The sequence below is a fragment of the Centroberyx gerrardi genome, chromosome 21 (assembly GCF_048128805.1).
Source record: "Centroberyx gerrardi isolate f3 chromosome 21, fCenGer3.hap1.cur.20231027, whole genome shotgun sequence".
Lineage (NCBI taxonomy): Eukaryota > Metazoa > Chordata > Actinopteri > Beryciformes > Berycidae > Centroberyx > Centroberyx gerrardi.
The window spans coordinates 14,070,754-14,096,409 of record NC_136017.1 but is presented as its reverse complement, the minus strand read 5'-3'; the positions used below and the strand labels follow the sequence as shown (position 1 = coordinate 14,096,409).

General features: G+C 40.2%; 1 protein-coding gene across 1 annotated transcript; it reads left to right on the top strand.

Annotated features, from left to right (window-relative positions):
• Positions 1 to 1,223: 1,223 nt before the first annotated feature.
• On the top strand, positions 1,224 to 23,201 carry cfap221 (cilia and flagella associated protein 221). Its single transcript, XM_071902346.2, has 24 exons — positions 1,224 to 1,371; positions 2,076 to 2,176; positions 2,825 to 2,911; positions 3,006 to 3,101; positions 3,751 to 3,851; positions 4,027 to 4,130; positions 5,533 to 5,692; positions 7,989 to 8,118; positions 8,917 to 9,046; positions 9,296 to 9,407; positions 9,723 to 9,810; positions 11,251 to 11,340; positions 11,860 to 11,955; positions 14,290 to 14,399; positions 14,713 to 14,782; positions 15,315 to 15,395; positions 15,678 to 15,785; positions 16,257 to 16,439; positions 16,586 to 16,671; positions 17,116 to 17,188; positions 17,448 to 17,548; positions 21,441 to 21,533; positions 22,019 to 22,126; positions 23,066 to 23,201. Exons 1-24 carry the CDS (start codon positions 1,239 to 1,241, stop codon positions 23,199 to 23,201), a joined length of 2,577 nt encoding a protein of 858 aa, XP_071758447.2. The 5' UTR covers positions 1,224 to 1,238.
• The last annotated feature ends 2,455 nt before the right edge of the window (positions 23,202 to 25,656 follow it).

Below are 25,656 nucleotides of genomic sequence, written 5' to 3'. Positions count from 1 at the left end.
ATGAAAAGCAAGCATCTCGTCATGCAGCAGATATGACGTCTGGAAATCAAATATACCCAGTGTGTCGATAACATTTTATCAGTCAGTGCACTCTGTTGAACATCAGTGTCAAGCTAGCGAGAATACAAAACTACACTTCCGGTCACATTTTTTCAAAATAAAACCCTTGATGATGAATATAATATTAGACCGTCTTTTGAGAATACAAAGTACCAAAGTGAAAATATATTTGAGGGTGAAGTCGTAGTAATTGAAAATGAAATTGTTGTTTTTTTGTCCAAAACGTGTTTTGGCGGCATATATTCATACATATAGACCGATGCAAACCATAAACATTATGTTCGATATCTTAGGCTTTTATTTTGAAATAAAATCACTTAACTTCTGGTGTTGTTCTGGTATAATCTGTCTAGCTTGATGTAGCTCTGTGAAACTTTTAGCCAACCAATCGTCTTCGCCCACTTGACGTTTGACCCGCCCTTTCTGAGCCCCTGCGTCACTATAGCAACCACAATGTTTGATGGCGGGGTCCTCTCCAGCAACAACAAGAACAAGTGTGTAAATGAAATGTTTCAGGCACGAAAGTAGGTGGAAATATGGCTATTTTATATAAGCAAACAAATGCAACCGTTTTTTTCTAAAACGCAATAAGTCATAGTAAGTCAAGTAAGCCTCTATATAAATTAAGCCAGTTAACATTAGCTGAGTTGCTAGCTTTCTCACTACACTTTGACGCTAATGCTAATCTTTGTGAGTCTTCGTTAGCCTGCATTACCGCTGTCACAGGATACTTTCAAAGTGTTAAAGTTTGTGTTGTTAGTTGTAAAATTACTTTATCTTCACCTCTGATAGGTACAAACATTTCGTATCTTCTCTGCCATTGTTGTAACTCAGAAAAGTAACGTAAGTACCTGTCAGTTACTTGCATCTAGTTAGAACAGATGTTGCTGAAGCAGAGTGAATGTGATAGACTTATTGCATACTTCTTGTATGTAACTCTTCATATCAACAGTATGAAATAAATTCATCATGTAACTAATCACTGAGAAAATAATTGTATGCAAATTGCACAAAAAGTAACCTGCTCTCATTCCATGACTGTACTTTTGTTTTCTCATTATGCAATCCAAAGCTCACAAATACGACTAATACGACTCAACACACTGCCTCCTCCCTTGCTTCTCCTCCAGCGCTCTGTCATTTCTCTGTGGGGGAGCCGCAGCTGACCTCTAGCTGGGATGGAGGTGGCCCTCTCTGCCCCGCAGAGCCTGTCAGAGCCCCTCAGGAGGAGGAGGACCCCTCTGCCTCTGGGCCAGCTGGTGGAGGAGAGCAGGAGCAGAGCCAGCGTCCCCAATCACCTCCTGGAATCAAGTAGATATCAGCCGTGTTCTCTGTGACCTTCTGCTAGGGATGCACTGATACTGCTTCAGAGTATTAAACCTAAGGCATCAGCTGAATTTCCCCACTGGGTCAAAAATGTATCACATGGCAGCTTGCTGTCATTCGTCAAAAATGATGGGGGTATAGCCTTATTCATTTTTCTCCATTAGAGTGATCTTTCACACTTCCTTCCTTGTGTGAAAAAAGGCAGAAAATCCAGTCACTTTAATGGGATTACAGACATATTACATGGTGTGCTTGTTATTGGATTGTAGTATTGGAGAAATTATCTGATAAAGTAGCATACTTTAACTTGGTATTGGCCACATATCTGATACTGTTGTCATCACTATTCATGTTAGGTTTGATGAATATGTTATTAATTTTACTTATTTTGCTATTTATTGAGATATTGTCCCTATTTTAGTCGCAAAAATCAAGTTTCCATTATGAATTTCACCAATGCATTGACAGTAGACCTGCTGTCAGTTTACATGGCTTCTTATTTTGGGGTTGGTTATCATTTGTATTACCTCCCAGCCTTCATAATAACTGTTATGACATCCATATATTTTTTACTTATTGGCTATAAAGAATACAGTTTACTACCTCAATGTAGATGTGAATCAGCCTACTTTTCGGTAACGAACTCAGCTTGTTATATTCAATCACTGTCTTTTGTTTTTCCTTCCTAGAAATCTATGCCAAACTGAGAAGCAACAGCCTGATCCAAGCAGAGCCGTCTGTGCTGCACTTCAGTGGGTTTGAGCTGGGGAAGGATTACCTGAAGATCCTGGTGAGCGACATACTGCTGCAGTTTAAATATCCTGTTGAGGTTTTACTACTAGCGGTTACGATTTTCCATTCACAGGCTGCGTTGGATGGTGAATGTAGGGAAAGTGAATTCGAACCGAGTAAGTCTTCCAAACAATGGTGAAATTGGAAAAGTAGTACAGGCTAAATTGTGCCCGTCCTGTTCATGAAGACATCATCCATCCGTCTGTATTATGGAATTTTTATATATGACATGGGTTGTTCTGCTCAGCTTGGGTTCAGTCAGTTCAGGTAGCAGGTAGCATGTATTTTTCTATCTTCTTCTACCTCCATATGCATTAAACCAGGGCTTCTTGTTATGTTTTTTCAGCCTAAGCCATACATTTGCCCTATCCTGGGGCCAGAGCTCAACAAAATCACGACCCACCAGAAACAGGCCCATAGGTCTGCTGCAATAAATTATTGAAATTATTGTAATCCTATCATAAATTAATCTCATTTGGATTCTATGGAGGCTTTATTTGATTCAACAGAATAGGACCTGACTTCACCCCATCTAGCCAGCTAGCTGTAGGCATGTAAGCATACGAGAATATGGAGATGCTTTGGATTTCCTCAACTGTGCCCAATACGCTGGAAATGAATTCATCTATTCTCTCCTCTCCCTCAGAAACTAATCAACATCTCGTCTGAAGTCATGAATATTCATATCATCCCCACCCAAACCAAGTACTTCCAAACCACATATACAAAAAAGGTATTTTTTTTTCGACGGCTGATTACTGACATGAATATAACATTATGATCCCACTTGTGATTCCACTTCGCTCTGTCATCTGTTTTCTCTCTAGTGTCGGCTCATCCCGGGCCTCGCCTACACAGTGAAGGTCCAGTTCTGTCCCGACGAGTGGCGTTACTTCTACGACTGCATTCGGGTTCACTGCAAGGTTTGGGATCCAGCAGAGTTTTTATTTCACTGTTTGGCTGGAAGTCAGCTGCTGTGTGCTAGCACTGCAAGTTACTGTTTGTTACACATTTAGATCTACATTTTAGGTATTTATTGAAAGCTCTTATTCAGAGTGACTTACAATGAGTGCAACAGTAGAATAAGCCAGTATATAAGGGGTGGTAGGTCCAAAACAACAACAATAAATAACCTTATAAGATAAAGTAGTGCCGAGTAAAGAGTGAAAACCAAGCATTATCTCTTTTATTTTTGGGCGATGGCAAAAAAAAAATACAAATCTTGGGCAAGCAGGCTCAACTTCCCATCTCAAGAGAAATTTTCCTTTGTTTACACACACACTTGCAAACACTAGTGTATTTACTTTGAGGTATCTTCATTGCTGCTCTTCTGGAGATTGAAATGATTCTTCTAAGTATGAAAATAAATATTTTAAAAGGTCATCGGTCTAAGACTTTGCCTTGAAGCCCAGGCTCTGTTTTTGAAGTGGATCATTATATTGCCCAGCTATTATTCTGCTTTAACTTATATTTGATGATGTATCCCCATGTTTACTTGGAAACCTCTGTTATCTCTTTGTTTCGTCTCTCTCTCTTTTTCCCTCTCTTTTGCTCATTCACCCCTCTTCTCAGGGAGAGGAGAACCTGTTAGTGCCGGTTCATGCTTACCCCATCATCGATGACCTGCACATCCCTCCTCGTATCGACCTACCAGCCATACCACTGGGACAGAGGTGTGTGTGTGTGTGTGTGTGTGTGTATGGAGAACTGCGACCGGCGCCTCCTGCTTTTCGGACCACATATCTGCTTGAGAGCTTGCCTTGTCTCTTTCTGTATCCGTCCATACGTCCAACCAAGCATCTATGGTGTCAGATCCTAAAAAAAAAAAAAATGTTTTTGTCTCCCCAGTGTCAGCCGTGCCATTCCCCTGAGCTGCAGCTGTCCCATTGACTTTGAGTTTCAGGTGTACGTTATCCAGTCCCATACGGCCTTCTCCATCCGGCCCCTTGCAGGTAGGAGCCGCTCCAAGAAATCACTTTTACACAACATCAAAAACGGTTCATTGATAAATTCAGAATTTGACTTGGCTTCGGTATTGAATTGCATATGGTTTCTAACTCATATTGGTTGATTGTGTGAGTGTGTGAACGTTTTGTCACATTATGGGAAATGGCAGAAACAGTTTCAGTACCCACCGTTTTGAATGAGGAATGCTAACAATGCTATAATGCTGTTTTTTTTTGTAATTTGAAATGACAGTAGAAACTTTTTCCCCTATATTTCCCCCTATTTCCTCTGAGTCTGAAAAAGAAAACTAACAGACTACAATTCAAAATGTCACGGTCTGCCTTTAAGGTGAAATAGACAAACAAAGTTGTGTTTTTCCATTGATATTACTCAGCCAGCCTGCCAGATTTAGCTCATAACCCATCAGATGAACAGGTAAGCTGTGTTGTCTCAGAACTTCAGACCGGCGCGTGTTGCGTACGAAATAAGTCACCGTAGAGCTGGAGAGATGCCTCCAGTTTTCCACAGCTTTCCCCAGACTGACGCTAAGCAGTATCCATCGTCTGGGAAGCATCATAACACACGCCGGAACCGGCACTCGGGATGCCATCGACAGCTGCAGCGCTAAACTTGGCACAACCCCGGAATGTGAATAAGAGATACACTTGAGTTTCTCATTTTAAGCACTTGTTTTATTATGCTTTTTTTCTTTTTAATCCACTCCACAAACGCAACAAACACTGGCCGCTATACAAGATATGTATAGCAATATAAAAGCATTCAGTCTGAAAGCAATTGACAGTTGTACCGCAACAGACATTTCTAAGAGAGACATTATAATAATCTAAAATAATCCTGTATCTCATATTGTTTTACAGGTTTTCTCTGTTGTAGTCTGGCATTTCTTTTAACACAATCGCTGGTAATTTTGAGGACCTTAGTTCTCAAAAAGGTGCCCAAATCCTATAGAAATCATTCACTGCACTATAAAAACTTGTTTTAAAAGCAAATACAAGTGAATATGAAATGACAAGAAATTGAAAATAAGAAATAGCCTGCCTTAAAATCATCTTGGCCAAACATTTTAGCGCTGGATTATATTTTTGGTCGTATTATTATCAACACTTTCTTAGCCTACCAGATGTCAGGTATTTGGACATTCAGTCATTTGAAAGGACATACAGTTAGACTCACAAGTATGTAACTAGTGTTGTACTTAATATGGTTGCACCCACCTATATTGGATTTGAAGTCATTACAACAAGAGTATTCAGTCCACAACCAAGGAGATGGATCTGTCGTCACTGTTACCACAATCTTTGGCTGTATAGTTTACACAAGCCAGAGGCAGACACACACACACACACACACTGACACACTCCCATTCATTTATCTTTGCTGTTCCAGGTGTGATACCAGCCAATGGTAAGGTGGAGATCACGGTGACCTTCAGTCCCTTCCAGTATGAGACTTGTCAGGTCACCATCCAGCTGGTCATCTCTCAGTTCAACACCAAACCCTACCTCTGCACCATCACTGGGAGCTCCGCCCCTCACCTCGCCATCAGGTAATAAGAACACTTTATCAGTTCGTGGATGAACTCAGCTACAATGAAGTTTGATAGCGGAAAAATGATCAAACATCAGCGGTACACCAACGTCAGGTTTTGGTGTCAGTCGCTTAGAATCAAAGAGCCAGAGCTTCTTTCTAGACTCAACATTTTGCACCGACATTCAACAATCACACAGGGAGAAATCCATTGTAGAAGTGGCAAAGATACCAATTACACCAGCCTCAATAGTCCAAAATGCAATGCATGCTGCATTTTGAGTAAGGGGAGCAACTCTCGCTTATTCTCGAATGGAAAACCTCTCACTCTCTTGCTCTTACTACTGTATGTAACTAACTCACCTAGTGCTCAGGTTATAGTTTAATCTTGGATGAGCTAATAAATAGCTTGTTTTCCTGGATTAGTCCTCCTGAGCAGCAAAGAAATCCCTCTGAATAATAACAGCTTCTTACTGTTCGATAATGATAACAGGCTCTCAGGTTGATACAGTTTAGCAAACTAACTAACTAACTAGATGGTTAATTCGGGGGTGAAAACATGCACCCACTGTAGTGAAAATGGCCCTGCACTGATTAGAAGTTGGCTCTTGTTGTTCAGCCAGTATAAAACCTAATGTTTAATTCTGTTCCCATGAGAAAGCGGGTGCTATCCATCACACAGCAGTGGCTCCATCCACTCCACTGTCTTGGTGTTATCTCGGCCAGAAGTTAATAATTCATGAAAATAGCTCGGTAGCTGGTGCAGTGATATCAAGATGGATAAGCCTTCCGATGGATGTTTAGCATATAAAACATTCTCTCTCCCTGTTTGTTGTTCCCTGCAGTGGAACCAAATAAAAAGATGAGATATGTGTAAGAGAAAGATGAAGAGATGTGCGCCAGGCCAGTGTTTTTCCAGCTTGAACCGATGCCTGACACTGGGATGTTGCTGAGCGTCCCCTGCTGCACTACTTATCTGACATAGATATAGGCTATTTTTAATACAAACAGATGTTAATCTTAATATCTGAGCGGCTTGGCTGCTGTATTGCATTGCCCATAGTTTCTAACCTTCACTGACTGATTGTGTGACTGTAAGAGGGCTGAATCTTTATTCTTTTAAAGGTATAGCTTGGCACCAAATTTTTTTTTACCAAACACTTACTTCTTTACCCAAACAATTAACTTGTCATATTGTGGGGTAAAAGACATTGTCGTTCACGAAACCTTGAGATTGCTTCTAAAGAATGTTAGAAAGAAAGCAGTTTATGTTTATCAGTACTCATTGGTTTGAATGAGTTTGCTAGCAATACTAGCATGCTGTTTTTTTGTTATTTGAGTTGCCAGTACAGAAATATTTTCCCAGTACTGTGATGAGCCTGATAAAGAAAAGTAACAGACTAAAATTCAAAATGTCAAAGTATTCATCAAAGGCTTGAGTCTCAGTATCTGAATAAAGTGGAAAGTCACGAGTCAAGAGACAGCTAAATATGTAAATGTCAGCTGGCTACCGTCATGACAAGCTAGCAAACATACAAAAATGCTATTTAGATTTGGTTCACATACAATCTGAAAATATATGGCTTGGATGTGTTTAGTCCAACTTCTGTATCCAGCGTAGAAGTCCCATATTTTTATGCCATGAGTGACGTTGTTTTGAAAAGTTTTGAAAAGTCAAATTCCTAGCAGTCAAAAGGTGCAAAGAGCAGTCTTGCAAGCAACTGTTTTAGAGACATGAGTTTTGTGCTACCACATTATTGTCTGTTATCCAACACTGCAGAAAGAATAGGATGCAGTAGTGGCTGCAGTGATGGATAGAGTATATACGGGACTTATATGGAGGTGGAGTGTTTTTGTTTTTTTTTACATTTATATAGCCACAGCTGATAAACTGCCCCGGCAGCCAGAAAAATGTAAATACAATGAAAATTCATTATCTGGGCTCATTGCTCAGCCTCCCTGCCACCTGCCACCCCCCACCTCCCCAACTGTCCATATATTATGATATAAATATCCAATTAGAACTATTCTTAGACTGCAACTAGTACTGATCCAGAACCAAAATGACCCACAACCCAAAACACAGACAATAAACACTGCTATAGAGTTCATCGTCATGCTGATTTTTGACACCTGTAGTATTTACTGCTCAACTTCAGTGCAACCTGCTGTTCTTTTGGCACAGAAATCAGTCGCAATCAAATTAGTATTATATAGTGATGGATGTATGTAAATCTATTTTGGTGGGTTATTAATGGGTGCAATTTCCATAATGCAGCTTTTACTCTGATGTGTTTATTGTTTTTGAATCATAGTCAGCTGGAAAGAGAGCGGGGTCACGGGGAAGTGGTGGCTGCAGAGTACAGAGGGCCGTCACCTGCCTTCCAAGTGCCTCCCTTGAGTAAGACCAAGCACAGGTCAACCAAGAAGACTGACAAATCTAAGGTACTGTATGTGGCTTTACGTATAGAGCATTTATATTTACCCAAATTTCCTCCGTGCAGAACCTATTCAGTATGCTATACATCAGACAAAAATTCTAGGTTATAGTTATTTTTTCATTTACTTGACTGTCAAATGGTCAAATTGAGGGGTTACTGTGTCAGTCATGACTGATCAATCACAGATAGTTATGTTTCACAGAGTATCTAATAGCCTAATTTGAAAAGTAATAAAATAGTGGTTAGTGGGTACTCAGTGGAGGGGTTATTGAATACACAATCATGCTGAATATAGTAATTAGAGGCTCTCTCCCTCCTTCATCAATATTTTTTATGTATTTTTTTAAGTGGCACAATTAGTCTCTCACCTAAATTAAGTCAATTTCACTTTTGATAAAGGAAGAAGAGTGCCTAATTTTCCTTCAACATGATTTTTTATTTCATGCAGCTTTTTTGGCTTTTTTATTTTTATTTTTTTACCTCACTAAAACACTTACAGTCATAAACAACCTGATTTCATTTGGGAGCAGTTTTAGTTTTGGTTCCACATCTGCCCTTGTTTTCATCCCAGTTATGGAACTTGTGCAGGTTGCAGTGCTAAAAACAATTGCTACTTCATCATCATAATAAAGCCATTAATGGTAGACATCACAACTGTACGTTCATATTTTCTCTAGTAATGCTGGTAATTTTCTTGTGGCGGTGGAGCACCGCTGCTGAATAAACACAGAATAAGCACTGGATGTGTGTTTTATCCTCAGTTTTAAAATGTTCCTGTTATTTCCCTAACTGTGGACTCCAGACTGTGAGAGATCAGGCTGCTGGAGCGAAGCCTGGTCTGAGGCCTGCGGTGGATGTCTCTACCCCTGCTGGAGTGGCCAAGATGCTGATCAAAGACATCGATAAACTCAGCTCTAAAGACCTGAGGGAAGGTAGCAACCCATTGATTTCACTCATCCAGTTGTCATGGAGATTGATGACCTGCATCTCTGACCCATGTGCATATCACATGCCATACATCACTTGTTGTAGTGTCACATATATGAACTGTGTGTGAACTCCTGCATATCTTCTATTTATTCCAAACCGCTGTTACTCCTCCCTGACCAACCCCCCATATCTGTAACCCTGTGTTTTATTGCCTCGTATCTAATATTTTGCTGTTGTCCCCTTTACTTTAGCCATATCCTGTAGCAGTATGGTGGATCTGCAGAACAGACAGATGAAGGAGGCCTTCTTTATGAAAAAGGTTCAGCGGGATGTCAAGGAAGAGAGAGCCAACCACCTCAGATGGTAGGTTATACTGAAATTTCACTCTTTGAATGGCATGAAGTTTTCAGTTTTCCTTCATCGAAAAATGTGTTCCTTAGATTGCTCTCCTTCAAATGACTTCCATCCATTTCTGTTCCATCCAAATCATTTTCATTCTTCCCTTTTGAATTTTGTTGTTAGATTTTTACCCATCAGGATTCCTCAATTACCCATATTGATTTTGTTGTTGCTGTTGCATTTGCTTTTGTCCTTATGTACTGTAAGGCCTACTTACAGCGCTAAACCTATTTGATTTAAAGAAAACAAAATAACAACTTTTTTTTTTTTTCGATATAGGCAAGTTCACCTGGGTAAGGACGCCATGTCAGAGGAAAGCAAGAGGCGGGTATTGGAGGAGAGAGAGATGGCTCTGCATGAATATATGGTACGATTTTTCACTTCAAGTTGCTTATATTTATAAATTCCTGCACACGACTGTGCAACGGAGTGGTACTTAATCTCTTTATCCACATTTTTCATCCTGAAGATATTCAAAATTCAGATGGAGGTTTGACCGGACCACCCTCATAAATGTTCATAACAGAATAGATTATTCCGGCTTTGTTGCACTAGACCATTTCATGAGAGGCTTTTAGGTCAGTTTTGCCATTTGATTAAACATGACATTTGCTGGATGAGTGATGACTGATCACTTATGCTGGACCAGCGTTCTCACTCTGAGACATTGAATGCATACCGATGTTGTAACCGGATTCAGTTGCAGCAGGATTGGATCCACACTGTGATTTTCAATGCATCCTATAAAAAAATCTAGTTGTCTATATGATTGATTTTATTGAGACCCACCAAGGAAATATGCAACCTCAGCCAGAATAGCATCAGTAGTGAAATATGAGTGTCTGTGTGTGTGTGTGTGTGTGTGTTGGTGTGTGTGTGTGTGTGTTTCCTTAGAAAAGTTAGTTGAATAGTTGACAGAACTCTCACAGACACTTAACAGTACTTCCTCCCCCATCTCCTCTCCAATTTCACTGTTTATAATGCATGCACACACACACACACTGATTCTCTTCCCTACATTGTCCGTTTACAGGCTCATATCACCACAATGTGATATTTTATGGGAACTCTTGTTGTTTTTATGGTAGGGGAGAGCAATTATTTTGGTTTATCTTCTTGTATCGTGTTTGGAATGTTGAATCCAGGCCAGAGCTTAAATAACCCAACTTCTGTTTGCATCACAGTCATATGGTTTACAGTTATGTGATGTGCCATTTCATCACCCATATATACTATCTTGGTACAGTCACTCGCATAACTATTGGGACAGTGACCTTAAGTTAGACCTTAAGCAGTGTAGACGCCAGTGGAGGCTGCCAATCTTCTCTGTGATGGTCTCATTTGTTTACAGTAGTTGTACTAATGTCTCAAAATGAATGTGGTATCAAATCTATATTGCACTGTGATGATGAGTCGGCACCAAAAATAATTAGCTTTGGTTCATTATCCCTTTATCCACATCAGTTGGAGATACTCAAAAAATGAGCCCAAACATGACTGAGGCTTGACAGCTGAGCCATGTTAGCATTTAGATCAGTGAGTGTGTCTGTGCCCAAAATCTAAAAACAGTGTAAGTTTTCTGTCTTTTTTTTGCCTTGTCAGTGCAATGATAATAAGTCAAAACTATCAATTTAGAATTTGCAATATTCTTCTTCTTAGTCATATATAACAAATCACAAATTCAACATGCTATGGAACATGCTATGTCTCTTCTATTAGTAATGCCTATGGGTTACCTTGCAGCAATTATTCCATGTACAATGATATTCCTCTTATTCTGCGCTATCTGCTCTTGTTGTTGGTCTAGGTTAAGAAGGGAGCAGTCAGGCAGGAGGAGGACTTTGCCACCGGACCACCTAAACTTTCCACCAGGCGGGTGCTTTGTGAAGCGAGACAGGTAAACATCAAGTTTCCAAACAGTGGTGTTTTGTGTGTTTGTGTGTGTTGAGAATAATTTCCCAGCTAGATTCAAAACTTTCACATTTCACGCAGCATGCTTCTCTGATAACGTGAAACACAAGGTCTTCCCCCATGAATACAGAACGGTTTATGTAAGTTATTTTCAAAAGGTTGCTGTCCAACATATCTATATTCACTTGAATGGATGTGGCTATTCTTAGCTGTCATCGTGGTGTCAATATCTCAGACACCACTGATAGAATTTTGCACTACATAACCTCACTCTTGATGGCCTTGAGTTGACATCAAACTGGTCAAACTACCCTACAATTCAACTCAATCTAACACTCACTTTCACTATCCTCTCATCCAATGCCATTTGAATACTCTAAGCTGACCTCCAGAACCTACATTTGAACTTCACTTGGCGGCCCTCTTCATATGCACTCAATATAAATTAATCAGGGATGCCAAATGAGCACAAGTAAGCAATGAGTGTCTGTTTAACCTCTTCCAGGCCCCAGAGGGAAGCCCGTCCTTTCAGCTTCACTCCAGTTTTCAGCTGGAGCTGAGGCGCAGAGCCCTCAGACTGTGCCAGCAGGCTGCACGCAAGGTACACACGTCCATGTAAACTCACCGAGGCACATGTACCAATGCACACATGCATGAGCATTTGCTTAGATGTACAAACACATCACACACACTCTCCCCCCCCCCCATCTCCTCAGTAGAACTGGGCTAGTGTCCCTCCAGCTCAGTCCGTTCAGTGCAGCCACGTGTAAATTCCCCTCACTAAACGTATAAGTCATACTCTTTACGGTATGGACTATTTTGCTGGGTGCAGTCCAGTGAAGGCAGTTAGCTGACTTTGAGCCTTAGTGTAGTGTACTACAGTAAATAGGTCACACTTTATTTGGATAGTCCAATGTTGATACTCAACTTCCTATCAAGTGACTATAATGTGTCACTAAAAAGTCTACTGAGTTTCATGTGATACTCGTAAAAAGTAGTCCATAGATATTGTGTCTGGGCTAGGGTTAATCTTAGAGTTGGGGTTAATGGTAGAAATTGGGTCAGGTTAGGGTTTAGGTTTAGGTTTAGGTTTAGGCTAAGGTCAGGGTTAGGGTTACAGTCTGTAGAGATGCTATCCAAATAGGGTGTAAACTGGTAAACATTTCAAATTTTAGACATTTTAGACATTTAGCTCACGCTCTTATCCAGAGCGACTTCCAAAGAGTGCAACAGCAGAACAAGCTTCAGTTGCTAGACCACCAATAATGACAAGCAGCCAAAAATAAAAGCGTGCAGGTCAGGGTCAAGGGTTAGAGCACTTCAATATTTCTATGCTGGGAAAATAAATAGAATAAGACCTAAGGAGAGTTTTTTTTAAAATAGCAATTTAACAGTACAATTTGTGAGATTTTCTTTAAATATATCATTGTCAAAATAATTTTGACATTGACCGTTGGGGCTATGTTGTGCAACCTCTATGTAATGAGTGCATACATTTTCAGTACGGGTGCAAGCCAGGGCACCAGAAGATTGGCAGTACAGCGTTTGCATGTAGATGAATTTGCAATATCTCATTAATGTCAGTTGGAATATGTGTCCATGCTGGCTCGATTTTAAATGAAAAGGATTCTAGGCCCAGAAACATGCAGGGCCCCAATATACATTAGTGGAGGGAGAGTTTGGGCAGAGACCATTCTGGCGGTCCTGCTGCCTTAATTCAGCCCGCATGCTGACCAAGAGTCTAATTACATGGGTAAATTACTTGCATTCATAAATGGAATATGGAATAAACATGAGATGGAGAAGGAAATGGTTGAGACTACATGCAGCTAAGGCTATATTATAAAATCAGTTTCACAAATCATTCATTCATAAATTTAATAGAAAGTGCTTCCCATCCATAGGTGGCATGATCCGGGCATGTATGGGTGGCCCTATAGTGGGAATCTAACCCCTAACACTGGCAATGTTACTGACATGGAGTTAAAGGGACCATTTTTTATTTTTTCTTCACTGTTATTTTTTGAAGCAGTCAACCAGAGAAAGAGATGCACGGCCATTCTGGTCCAAAAACTCCCATTTTGTCCAAAATGACAACTCAGATGAGATAATTATGGCTGCTGTCATAACCAGATTTTTTTGCTTAACATTAGAATGCGTCCTTGCTATTGATTTGATAGCAGCATGTCAATGAGAAATTTCTGTTTGTCATACTTTAACAGCTAATCACAGTCAGCATGCCAGAGTTTTTGTAATGGATGGAGCACAAACCTTACACTAGAGAAAGAATAGCCACTGTTCAACCCCATAGAGATAGCACACTTTTTTACAGAGGCATGATTAGGTGGCAGTCTCACTATTGCTGAGCACTAAGTTGGCTACCTTATGGGTTGGTGTTCAAGTATGGATGCAGCTATTTTTGACTGACAAACACGTGTTACTGTCTTCTTCTTGTTTCACAATACTAAGAGAGTAGCAAAAAATTTCCAAAAGTCCATGTAGTAAACACCCAAATGGGCTTTCAAATATGTTTTTCCCATTGTTACGTAACCTTAATGTTATGTAGAATGTCTTCAGTTGCTTTGAAGGTTTCTGAAAGCTTATCTAGATAGTCAGACTGGCAAGGGTTCAACATCTAGGTAGCCAGTATTTATCTTTAGGAGCGTACGCTACTAAAATATGAGCATTGTACAACTCTCTAAGCATGTACACGGGAATAACAAAGACTTACTGTGTGGGAGTTACAAATTTGTGTCTATATAGTACTTCCTGCAAGCATGACTTGGTTTTGTTTTGCCTGCTAAAAAAGAATACTTCAAAAAGTAGATGTAGTATAGTATTTCTTGCTGACATCACTTCCAAGGCTACAGTGGGTGGTTGTGAATCAACAATAAAGGTAAAACAGTACGGTACCACACGCTTCTGTCCCTTCCAGGTTGTCATCCGCTGTCGCATGAACCGGAGACTGGCCTGTTTGAAGAAACTGGCAGACGGTATGAAGAACCCGCCCACGGCACAGAAAGGTTTTGACTCTCTTATGATCTCAGGACTCAGAAATACTCTCCTCACATCATGTCAGTAAAGCATATTTAAATGAATTCCTAGAGGTAAAATTCAAATGAAATCCCCTCAGGTTATTATGAGGTTCCCAGAACATACATGCATGCCCCGGGCTTAGGCCTATTTATGGTGCTGTGTGTGCATGTAATCATACGTTTGAATACGGCAACATTTGCTCACTGACCCCTAAAATTGCTGTTCTGTTTGACTTCACTTTTCACATTATGTTTTCTCACCTTTGCATTTTTTATTCGATGTTTTCCTCTTTGTCAGTGGAGGAGGAAGGGAAGTCGGGCGGTCTGAAGATCTCGCCGGACAAAGTTCTTCCATTCTCTTTTCCCACTTTTTCTGACGAAGCCGACCAACTGGTGGGTACACCGCACACCTGCAAACACCGCACTTTAAAAATAAGGGAGACATTAATTAAGGTAATCCTTATGATTACAGCCTGCTGCAGATTGTAGGTTGCTAGTTCCATTGGAGGATCTTGAATTGTACCTACCCATTAATGGTAATTACATGTAATTAGCAGCCTGTGAGAGAAAAAGTTTACTGAGCTTTTCCTTGCAAACCAATTTGTCTTATTAAAGCCTATTGAATTCAAACCCCAAACTACCTAAATGGAGGCCGAAATAGATTAGACCATTAAACCATTGAAAAGGGGAGTGCTGCTTATTGACCTGCACATGGAAAAATTCTCATTCATAATTTCCCTCAAAAGAAGTCTTTGATGTAACAGTGGAATCAAAGAGGGTGCTCAGTTTCCAGTGCTTTGATTAAATGTCTTTCATTTTCCTGATGCCCCTCCAGAAGAAAGGCCTTCTAAAGAGCCCTTGTATCTCTGTCAATAGAGGTGTGCGAGTGAACAAATAACGCCATTTGTCTCTTTGATCTTTCTAGGTTCCTAGTAATTTGGCCGCAGTGCCTGTGGAGCCAATTGATGTGACTGTGAAAACACATATTCCCTTCTTCAAGCTCCAAGTACGTACTTACAGCAGCACCTGGCCGACCGAACATGAGACTTATAAATCAGCTGGTCTACATAACGGGCATAATGAGTAGAGAATGTAACAATGTATGTATTGTATTTTTGTGTTTTGTTTTGAACAAGTTGTGCTCTCGTATTTCAATGTATGTCACTGCATTTCTGATTGGCTTCTAGGTGGATAAATGAGCTTCCTCTGTGCCCTGCTCATGTTATTGTTATATCTTACTATTACCATTATAACCCTATCATGTATTGTTATTGTATTGGTACTCTAGGTTCCCCAGCACTATAAGCTGATGGGCTACCAGCCTGTGTCGGCCTGGGAGGCATTTAACACCTATATCCCCACTACCTTGGCCAGACCGCTTCGCACTGGAGCACCGGTAACCACACAGCACCAATAGAATACAGATTTAGCCAACATTATAGTCAGTTATTCATTCATTCATTCATTCATTCATTCACTCATTCATTCATTCCTTAGCTGTCAATTTCTCAACCACATACAGTGGATATGGAAAGTCTACATACACTTTCAAATATTCTGGTTTTTATTGCCTTGATGCCTGGGATAAAGTCCCATTAAATCAGACAGCAAAATCAAGGTAAAAACCAAAGGCTACTTATTTCTTTACCAACTTAGCCCATCTGGATTTAAGAATTTATCTAATTTATCTTTAATTTCTCATTCTTCTCGTCTTTGTTGAAGAGTTCAAGCTCATTGAAAAAGCAAGGGGAGCTCCCCCTTACACTCCCTACTTTGCATTATTTGTTCGCTCATTCATTACTATTTATATACCCATCCATTCATCCATCTCTTTCTTTATTTATCTCACTGTGTTGTCCCCTTTCAGGACGAGCTGTTACCCAAGGTGATCCGAGCCCCGTCTCCTGGATCGGTGGGGCCCCAAGCTGGGGAGGAAAAGCAGTGTGAGGAAGAAGAGGAGGAGATGGAAGCGAAGGAGGCCGCCAGCCTGACCTTCACTGCCCCGGAAGCTCTGCTCACACCTGCTCCAGCAAACCCACTCAGGATCTTTGTAAGGCTTTTCCTTTGTTTTGTCTTTATTTATCCAAAGTAAATGTTGTTTCCCCACAATACACAGTGCATTTCAGTGTGACAGTATAATTAAACTAGTATTTTAAACCCATGTTTCTGTGTTTTTCCCACCACACTGTGTTCTAGAACCCAGCTCCAGGTCTGCAGACCTACAAACCAACTCCTAAATATCTGGAGAGCGATTTGGAGTTCCACCTCTGCCCTCTGCCCAGGTAACAACAACGGTCTCTATTTTCATTGATCATCACTCTTAAAAATAACATCCCATTGCACACTCATGGTGATTTGGTTCTTCCTGATTATGAGAAGAGGACTATGGAAGTTATATGAAAATTTGCAGCTGTGAAATGCAGTGTGAAGATTAATAGTTACATTTTCACAATAATAGAACTTGTACTTCCTTTTATTAAGTAGATACTTCTCAGTAAAGAACAAACACGATTTGTAAAAAAAAAAAGATTTTCTTAAGTTCTGTGATGAAGTTTGACAGCACTAAATATAAACTTTTTACTTACTGTAAAATGCCTCAGAATGTCAGTGTTTGCAGGTGATTTGGAAAGAATCTCATTGATTTGGGGTAAAATTCTCTCTCAGTTCAGTTCAGTGAATCATACCCAGATACTCAGTAGGAATATAAAAGTGTGTTCTCTATGCAGGTATACCATCCCCGAAAGCAACATGCATGGCATCAAGACCCCAAACACTCAGAAGAAGTTTCTGGACCGCAAGGTAATTTTGTTTGTGAGACTTTCCAGTTTGGGAGTATTTTTCTACAGAGAGCTTTCAGTCTATCCAAAAAGCGCATGCTCCAGTGTTTTGGTTATTGATTACGTTAAAAATTTGAAATTTGTGTTAATTCAGATAGGCATCTTTGAAACATGAATTATCCCCTTAAGTCAAAACTCAAGGATGGTCTTCATCCTAAGGTAATTTTGCGAAACCAACTCCTGATGCGGATATGGCGTCTTTTTTTCCCGACCAACAACAGGAAGTCATCAAAGGAGTCATGACCTGGAAGAATTTTGATTCGGTCACCTTGAACTGTCTGTCCAACCAACCCACTCTCACCAGCGACTGGGCCCCGCGCAGGTAGGCCAAAACCTACAATGGGATTCGAACCCGTACTCTGCTAAGTCAAATTGAGGCTTGTGTGTGATAGCTGCGCTCCAGCAGAGCTGCCTTATCATGAGAGCTGTGAGGTTAATGGCCTTTGACACACACTCTCACACCTAAACACACACAGATACACATATAGTCAGGGATGTAGTGGATACAACCGCCTAAAATAGTTTACCCACCTTTGACATTGATCAATAAATTGTTATGCCGTAAATTCATAGTATACATCATAGTTAGTAGAATCAACCTGATGTAAGTTATGTGAGGATTGGGTCTTTTAATGAAAAAATAAATGAATGCTTTGCTAAAAATATAAATGATTTTTGTTTATATTGGTGGTTGTTTGTCTTATGATAATCACTATCGAGAGGTCAGAGTTTACCCACCTTTTTATTTACCACTACACCACTGCATACACTATCAAGCAGTACCAGTGCCATTTTTCATTTTTCGATTTTTGTTGAACCAGGCAAGATGAATAAGAAAGAACACATTGTTATTGACTGCAACCGCCCAGGAGTTGAAAGTGAAGGTTATATTCACCTGGAAGTTCCCAAGTAAAACCCCGTTCTTGTGCAGTTGGCCGCTGAGAAGCTCCAACCGGAGCAGCCGGGGATAACAAGTACCTTGATAGTGCTTGTTTACAGAAGGGAGAGTGGGTCTCCTTCAATTCCCCCGTCCAGATTTTCCCAGCCGCTCGAGGAATTTGAACCGGTCACCCTCCGGTCACAAGCCTCTCTTCTAACCATTAGACCACTACTGCCGCCCCGGCTTCTACCATCATGGTTAAAAGTAGCATTTTTCATGCGGTATATAAAATGACAGGTGTGGAGTGTGTATCTCACTGATGGGTAACATCAGCAACTGATAAGTAACTGATAAGTAACATAACTGATATGTTCTGAAGCTATTTACCCTGTAGCAATCTGCACATTTCTGACATTTTTTACAAGCACATCCTGTTAGACAGTCATTGACCTTGGACCTCTTGATATATAGCTGAGATATACTGGAGGAATGGAACAGTGTAAACAATGTTGCTTATGAATGCATGGGCAGCAACACCCTCTGGTAAGAATATGTGGGAGGTGGAGGTCTCTGTTTTTCTCAGACACTGCTGTGATGCCATAATACTGCAGTGTATAATCCTACACCACTACAATGTTTTAAGGTTCAGACATCAGCTATTTACCATGTGGGTGGTTATAGAATGATATAAGGGCCAATCAATTGTAAACGTTGTTCCTATATCTAGTAATTATTTGTGGTCACTAAGATTGGATGATGCATCTTTAAAATTATTAGTTTTTCTTGCACAGTGGGACCATCATTACTGAATGTCTGTAGAGAAAACACTGCACTATGTTATTAATCTGCTAGTAAGGCTGTGATGGAGGCACAGGCTCAAGAGATGAAATCTCATTTTGAAAAGGGAATAGGGGAAATACACATTGATCAACACTTCAAGCTCTGATTGTGTGATGTTGTGAGGTGCTGAAGTCCATTATTGGTTAGGATTTATTGGAAAGGCTCATAAGACACAGGCTCAATATATATGATTAGATCTTAATAATAGTATTATATTATTTTTCTTAGTAGTAGTGGCGGTTAGTAGTGGTAGTAGTAATCATAGTAGCAACAGTATTACTTGTCTCATTAGTGTTTTTATTATTACACTTTATTGCATTTCTACAGTATATAGTTATATTGTAAATCAGACATCTTTGTTGGCTCTAACACATTTAGATATATAATTCTCTATAGCATATAGATCTATGTAAATTACATATAGCATATAGCATACAGCTATCTAGCCATCTTTCATTCCTCAGTAGGGGAATCCATTTGATACCATTTTCCCATCATTTCCTTCTTCTTACTCTTCAAGTAATACCTTGACAAGATATGTATCCCCCCTATTTCATAACCTGGGACTCCATTCAGCACCTTACAGACATTGTTGTCACAAAGCATACGTCTTCAGACCGTTCCAAAATATGTGTATACAGCCCACATCCTGTCCAAGTGTCCAGATAACCGCAAACAACTGCCAGGTTGCTGTATGTACAATTGTCTACTTTTCCAGTACAACTCCTTTTTGTTGGTGGAGTTGGTGGATATAAGTGGTATCTGTTTCTGATTCCCAGTTAGCTTTTATGTAGAGAGTTGAGTTTACTCTGCATCCCATTAGATCTTGAGAAAGATCCAAGATTGCTGTAGGTCTGTTCTCTTTGTGTGCAGTGGTTGTAGAGGTTATAACCTTGATCATCTCAGCTCCTCTTTCCTTTGTAAATCCCTAAACAAAATCTTGATCGTCAAGATTATGTTTCTCCTTAAGGTTTTGAGACCTGGAATTCACCATATTCGCCATAATGATGCAAAAAATCGATGTTTTCAGTATTTTTCTTGTAGTAGTGGAGTGATCTGCCTCATTTCAAGGTATCTAAGGTATTTCATTGTCTCTTGTTTCACGAAAATTCCCAAAACGGGACAATGCTTTCGAAAGTGCATTGGAAAGTGATATTTTCTCACCCCATTGGCAGATTTGTTCCAATTTGTTTTGAGAAAAAGTACAATTTTAAGACCCAGAATTAAATTAAATGACTCATTAGGATGTATATTTTTTGCAGTGAATATAATATGAAAAGGGAAGGGTCTGGGAGGTAGAAATGTTCCAGTCTACAGCCCTTTTTAAGGTCATGAAAGAGTTCCAGTGTGTACCCACAGTGCTGTAGCACTACATCACACCAGCTAAATGCTTTCTGTGCGTGCACACTGTATCTAGGCCATATGGAGGAGAAGAGACCTCCATGCTGCCTTCACTTATACAGAGAAATAATGACTTATTCAATGTGTAGCCTAAATGGACATTGAATAAATTATTATATTTTGATGTACTGTATCGGTGAACACAGCGTGCGGCTATCCTGGTCTATTTGCGGCGCGCTGAACGCTTCACCCTGTCACAAAGAATACCGGCTTGCCTCGCGTGATGCGGTTTCCTCTTAAAAGCCTATTTAAGTCCCGGCGTTAAAGTGGCAAAGTTAATCAAGCAACTCTCGCGTTCTCAGAGAGATTTGACGCATCTCTCTCTCTCTCCTCACCTTCCTGTCCAGCTCCTGTTTCTCCTCAACTTTGCCTGCGCTGCTTCATCATCCGTCTTTCTCTTCTCTTCTCTTTCTCACACTGATAGATCGTAGACACCTCCTTCTTTTTTAAATTCAAGACAGTCCCTCCAACATCCACAATGCCAGCGTCTGGTCGTCTCGCAGACGCAAACAGTCTGATTTATTTCAGGTGGCTGTAACAGAGAAAGAGAGTGTGAGCTAGACAGCGAGAGAGGGAGAGAAGCGCGTGTTTAATTATGTATGTGTGAGAGAAAGAAAGGACTGTGTCATGTCTCAGCTCCCAACAAGCTGTAAAATGGTAACAATGAACGAGTCTAGAACGCTCGCAGGTATAAAGACAGTTTTCTATCTATATTATAGAGGAATATTGTGACCAAATGCAGTGATCACAGGCTCATTTAGCGTTATTTATTGACTCCTATTATGTAGTATACTATTCTATAGCTCAAAAAACCTGAAATTCATGTCCTGAGTTCATATAGCATCCCGCATGAATTGCAAACCTTCTGCTTGGCAGTGTTTTAATTCTACCCAGGCCTAGTTTGCCCTTAAGTGGTGTCAACTTTTACTCAGGAGCACTTCTATCATCCCTGTTCAAACCGAAATTTCAAACAACCCTCGGCAATCCTTCCATCCAACCAAGATGGATGAGAGATCCGACCATTATCTCTATTCGGTAATGTTTGGTCTGGTTCTGCGGGGCACAAAGCAGTGTGTGTGTATGTGTCTCCTAGGTCTGTGGACTACAGCGCGGATATACTTCCACTCACGGCTCCTCCTCCTCTCGCCAGCCTTCCTGATGATCTGGCAGGACTTGTGGACAAACCGTAAGCACATATTCATTCACACAGTATCTTTGTTTTAGAAGCTTTTGGGGTTTTTATGTCCCGCCACCATGGTGTGTGGTGTGTAACACATTCTTGTGAACGCAATAACTCAAGAACAATTCATGATAGAAACTTCATTCTTGCACCACAGGTTCCCCCTATAGAGTAGATGATCTGATTAGAGTTTGGAGCACTTTGCTGCATAAATTAGCATATTAATGAGAAACTACGATAAATCCTTAATGCTATAAGATACAGAGTTCATATTAATACCAGCCATGTGTTTTGTATAGACAGGTATGTTGACATAGAAATGTTTTCTAATGAATGCATTTATTAGCTTAATGAATGACCTCATTAGTATAACTGGTTATGTTTAATATAACATGGTGATTATGGCGGTACCTTCAGCAGTTCAAGTGCCTCTTGTATTTAGGTTTAAAGGTCACTGCCCTCGTGCTCTGTGTGTGTGTGTGTGTGTGCAGGTCTGAAGAGTCAGGAGTCCAACTGACACCAGAGATGATCAGAGCAGAATTCCTTTCTGGGGAAGCCCTTCTCTCCAACAGCAACCTCAACACAGGAATGACCGCCAGGTGAGAGCACAACAACAACAACAACAACAACAACAACAACAACAACAACAAGAACAAATTTAAATAGGGACTCAATTAACGTTGAGAATGAAGCTGTGCCCTTCCGGATTTCGATGCAAAGTAATTGGGTTCGGGGGGGGGTTAGGTTATTTCAGCAAGGCAATATAGTAGAACACTAGCAGCATGATAATTTAATTTGCATGTTTCTAAGACAAGGTTTACTAATAGATTCACTATCGAGTAGAGAGTAAAGAGTTCAAGTTTACTGTTGTGTGTAACAAGGCACAATGAAATGCTTACTTTGCATAAAGATTCCCTCTGATACAATACATAACATGAATGTTCAAATGGAGACACACACACACACACATACACACGTACACACACATACACATGCACATACATACATACAGACATACATGCATGTGCTGTTCAGAATGGGCAATGAATGTATTGGTGTTTGTGTTTTTTTCAACTTTGTCCTTTTTTGTTTTGTTGTTAATGTTAATGTAATAAATTCCTGGATAATGCAATACTATTGCATTACAACAACCAAAGTTATCACATTCTCTTTATCCTTAGGAATTGTTGCATTATTTGTCACTATTATTACATCATCATTTAGATGTAGTAATGTGATTTTATTACATTATGTGGGAGTTTATTAACAGGTTTTTGTATGTTTTCAACTAATTTAAAGGGACATTTTGTTACATTTTGGACATTTCGAGTTATTATATTGTCTGTCAGTTATTACATTATCAGTCGCTAGACGTCTTTTAAGGAAAAAAGCCTCAATTAATGCTTTTTTCTGAAAGTACAATTGATTTTTGTTTGTGATGCCTTATGATCATCACAACCACCTTTCCCCACCTTTTTAATGTCGTTTTTTTATTCCTATATATGTGTATGGGTCAAGCTGAAATCTGTCCTCCACAGGCAGCAGAGGGAGTGTCAGATGGAGGCGACCTACAGGTCTGAGGTTAACCAGATGGGAAAAAGAGTGATGGCCGAACTGAAGCAACTGAGGGCCATGGACAGAACTCCCCCATCACCCGGAGAGGACTGTGAATAAGCTATGCTCCCTCTCACATAAACACACACACACACACACACTACCCTACTAAACTACCCTCCTTACACACACATACCAACACATAAAAACCTGCATAGTGGCTACGCACACACCCACACAGGACTATAAAATACGCGAGATACCCGCCCTGCTCACCCGCGTGAGACTCAAAAATTGGTTTCCCTCCCACTTATGCAAAATAAAAATGGTCCCTCTCTCACCCACCTATAAGCCACCCTACCACCCACTCAAAATTACCGATGCGACTGGAAATTCATTATCCCTGCACCCACACAGATCTATATATAAGCACAGCTATATTCAAACAAGCTACAATGTATTACTGACAACCGTATGCAATTAAACATTATAATTCAGCTTTTTATACTGTAGTGTATCTTACAATCGATGGGTGACTGCAATGTCATTGAGCAGCAGGCAATGCTTGTTGCTATTAAATTGTATTATGATTCAAACAGCAGTGTCCGACTTGATCTCTGCTTGATACTTAAATACATTTGCACCTTTGTGATTTAAATGCAAAGAAATGCCATAAATGCAATGAAGTTATTCCCATTCTATTCCTCTGATATGACGTGACAGACTGGAGTCTTGATTCTGGTTTTAGGAGAGATATTCATGTTCATAAATGCTAATTGTAATGGCCTAGGTCAAAAGAGTAAGGTGGATTTTTATTTTGGGTGGTATTCCCCTTTTAAGATCAGTGATTTGTCAGCTCCCCAGGGATTGGGTGATATTATTTTAACAGTTAGGCCTATTAGACACAGCAATTCAATATTTAAAGGCATATCCTTATTTATTTGGTAGTAAAAAAAAAAGCTGTTTAGGTCAGAATTGAATTTTCAAAAGAGCTGACTTGCTGTGAAGTGACTGGGATGGAGGCCAGCCAGCTACAGTGTGTGTCTGCTCTCACCCCTAGAGGGAGCTCCAACTCTGTGCGTCCTGCCATTAGAGGGGACTTCTCAGTTTGTTCGTCCTTGCGTGTGTGTGTGTGTGTGTGTGTGTGTACTTACTCCATGGCAGTGTACTTTTGAAAAGTACAGTATTTGCCCATTTGCACCCTCTTTGACAGTGAGAGGTGCACACTTTCGGGCATGCACACACACACACACACACACACACACACACATGCAGGCAGATTCTTTTTGGATATATTTGCATGTCCACAAAGAGGTCACAGCGCTCAGACATTGGGTTGAACCCATATGGGAATTCTACGGCCCGTAGCCATACTGCTGACTGTCAGAATACATTGAGATGACAGTAGAGGGTACTTTACAAAGGACGTTGGTCTTGCCTTCACTGCAGCTCAAAAACTTTACAAATGAGAAACAATCGGTATTATTAACTTTGATATAATTCTATTTTTGTTTATTTAGGCGTCTTAGTCTTTTTGAGATCATGGATCTTTTCTGCAAGGGACTTCTGGAAAAGACAGACAGTAGCTACATAATTAGTTACAGCTAGAACAATAGTAAACATTTGATAATAAGTAGGGATGGGACGATCCGCTTATCTCACGATACGATTCGCGATATGGGCTTCACCATGCGATACAACCACGATGTAATAAATAAAAGTTCAGTGACAAAATAGTCTGACTGTGCAGAATTATGTTTATTTCTGAGCCACAACTCTTTCTAGCGATGGCATTGGCTTGCTAGAATGTTAACAACAATTTCAAAATGTTATTGTGGATGTAATTTGGATGGAGAGCTTGTGAAATTGTGATGGTCAAGCTGTCTCACTTGTGATTACTACAGCAGAATACAATGTAGCTAATATGCGATATATTGAATTTCGATATATTGTCCCATCCCTAATAATAAGCAATAGACACTGGAATAGTAATAGAAAATGTGAGCGAGAGAAGAGAAACAGCAGCACTCCCAGAACAGTCAGCTTAATCAAATTTCCAGTAGATGTATCTATGGTTATACCAACTGCTTTAAACTCACTAAGAGTATCCAGCTCCTTACATTTCAACCTATTTTAACATTGGAAGGGACAATAGAACTACTAAGCTCTCCTCACCCAAAGCTCAGTGCTGTAAAGCTGTTATCCCGTCAATATAATTGTTTTTTGTCAACCCTAATTCTAAACGGGAAACAGTTACAGACATGAGAGTAAAAACAGGGACATTTTTGCTCCAGCCAGCCCAATTTCTGCTGCCCCCCAAGGCAAGAAAACAGCCTAGCTGAGTTGACATGTCCGCCACGGTGACCCGGCCATCCTCAACCGTCTCAAAAATAGGACCAAATCATCAAGAGGTCATTTGTGAGACAGAATCTTTCTCACTCGCTCCCTCTATACTCCGCTGGCCACTATTTACAACACTTAGAACAGACCAACAATAGCCTGCAGCAACAGATGTGGTTGCAACTTTTAATAGCAACATTTTCTCTCTGTCTGTCTGTCTCTCCCTGCTTTCTCA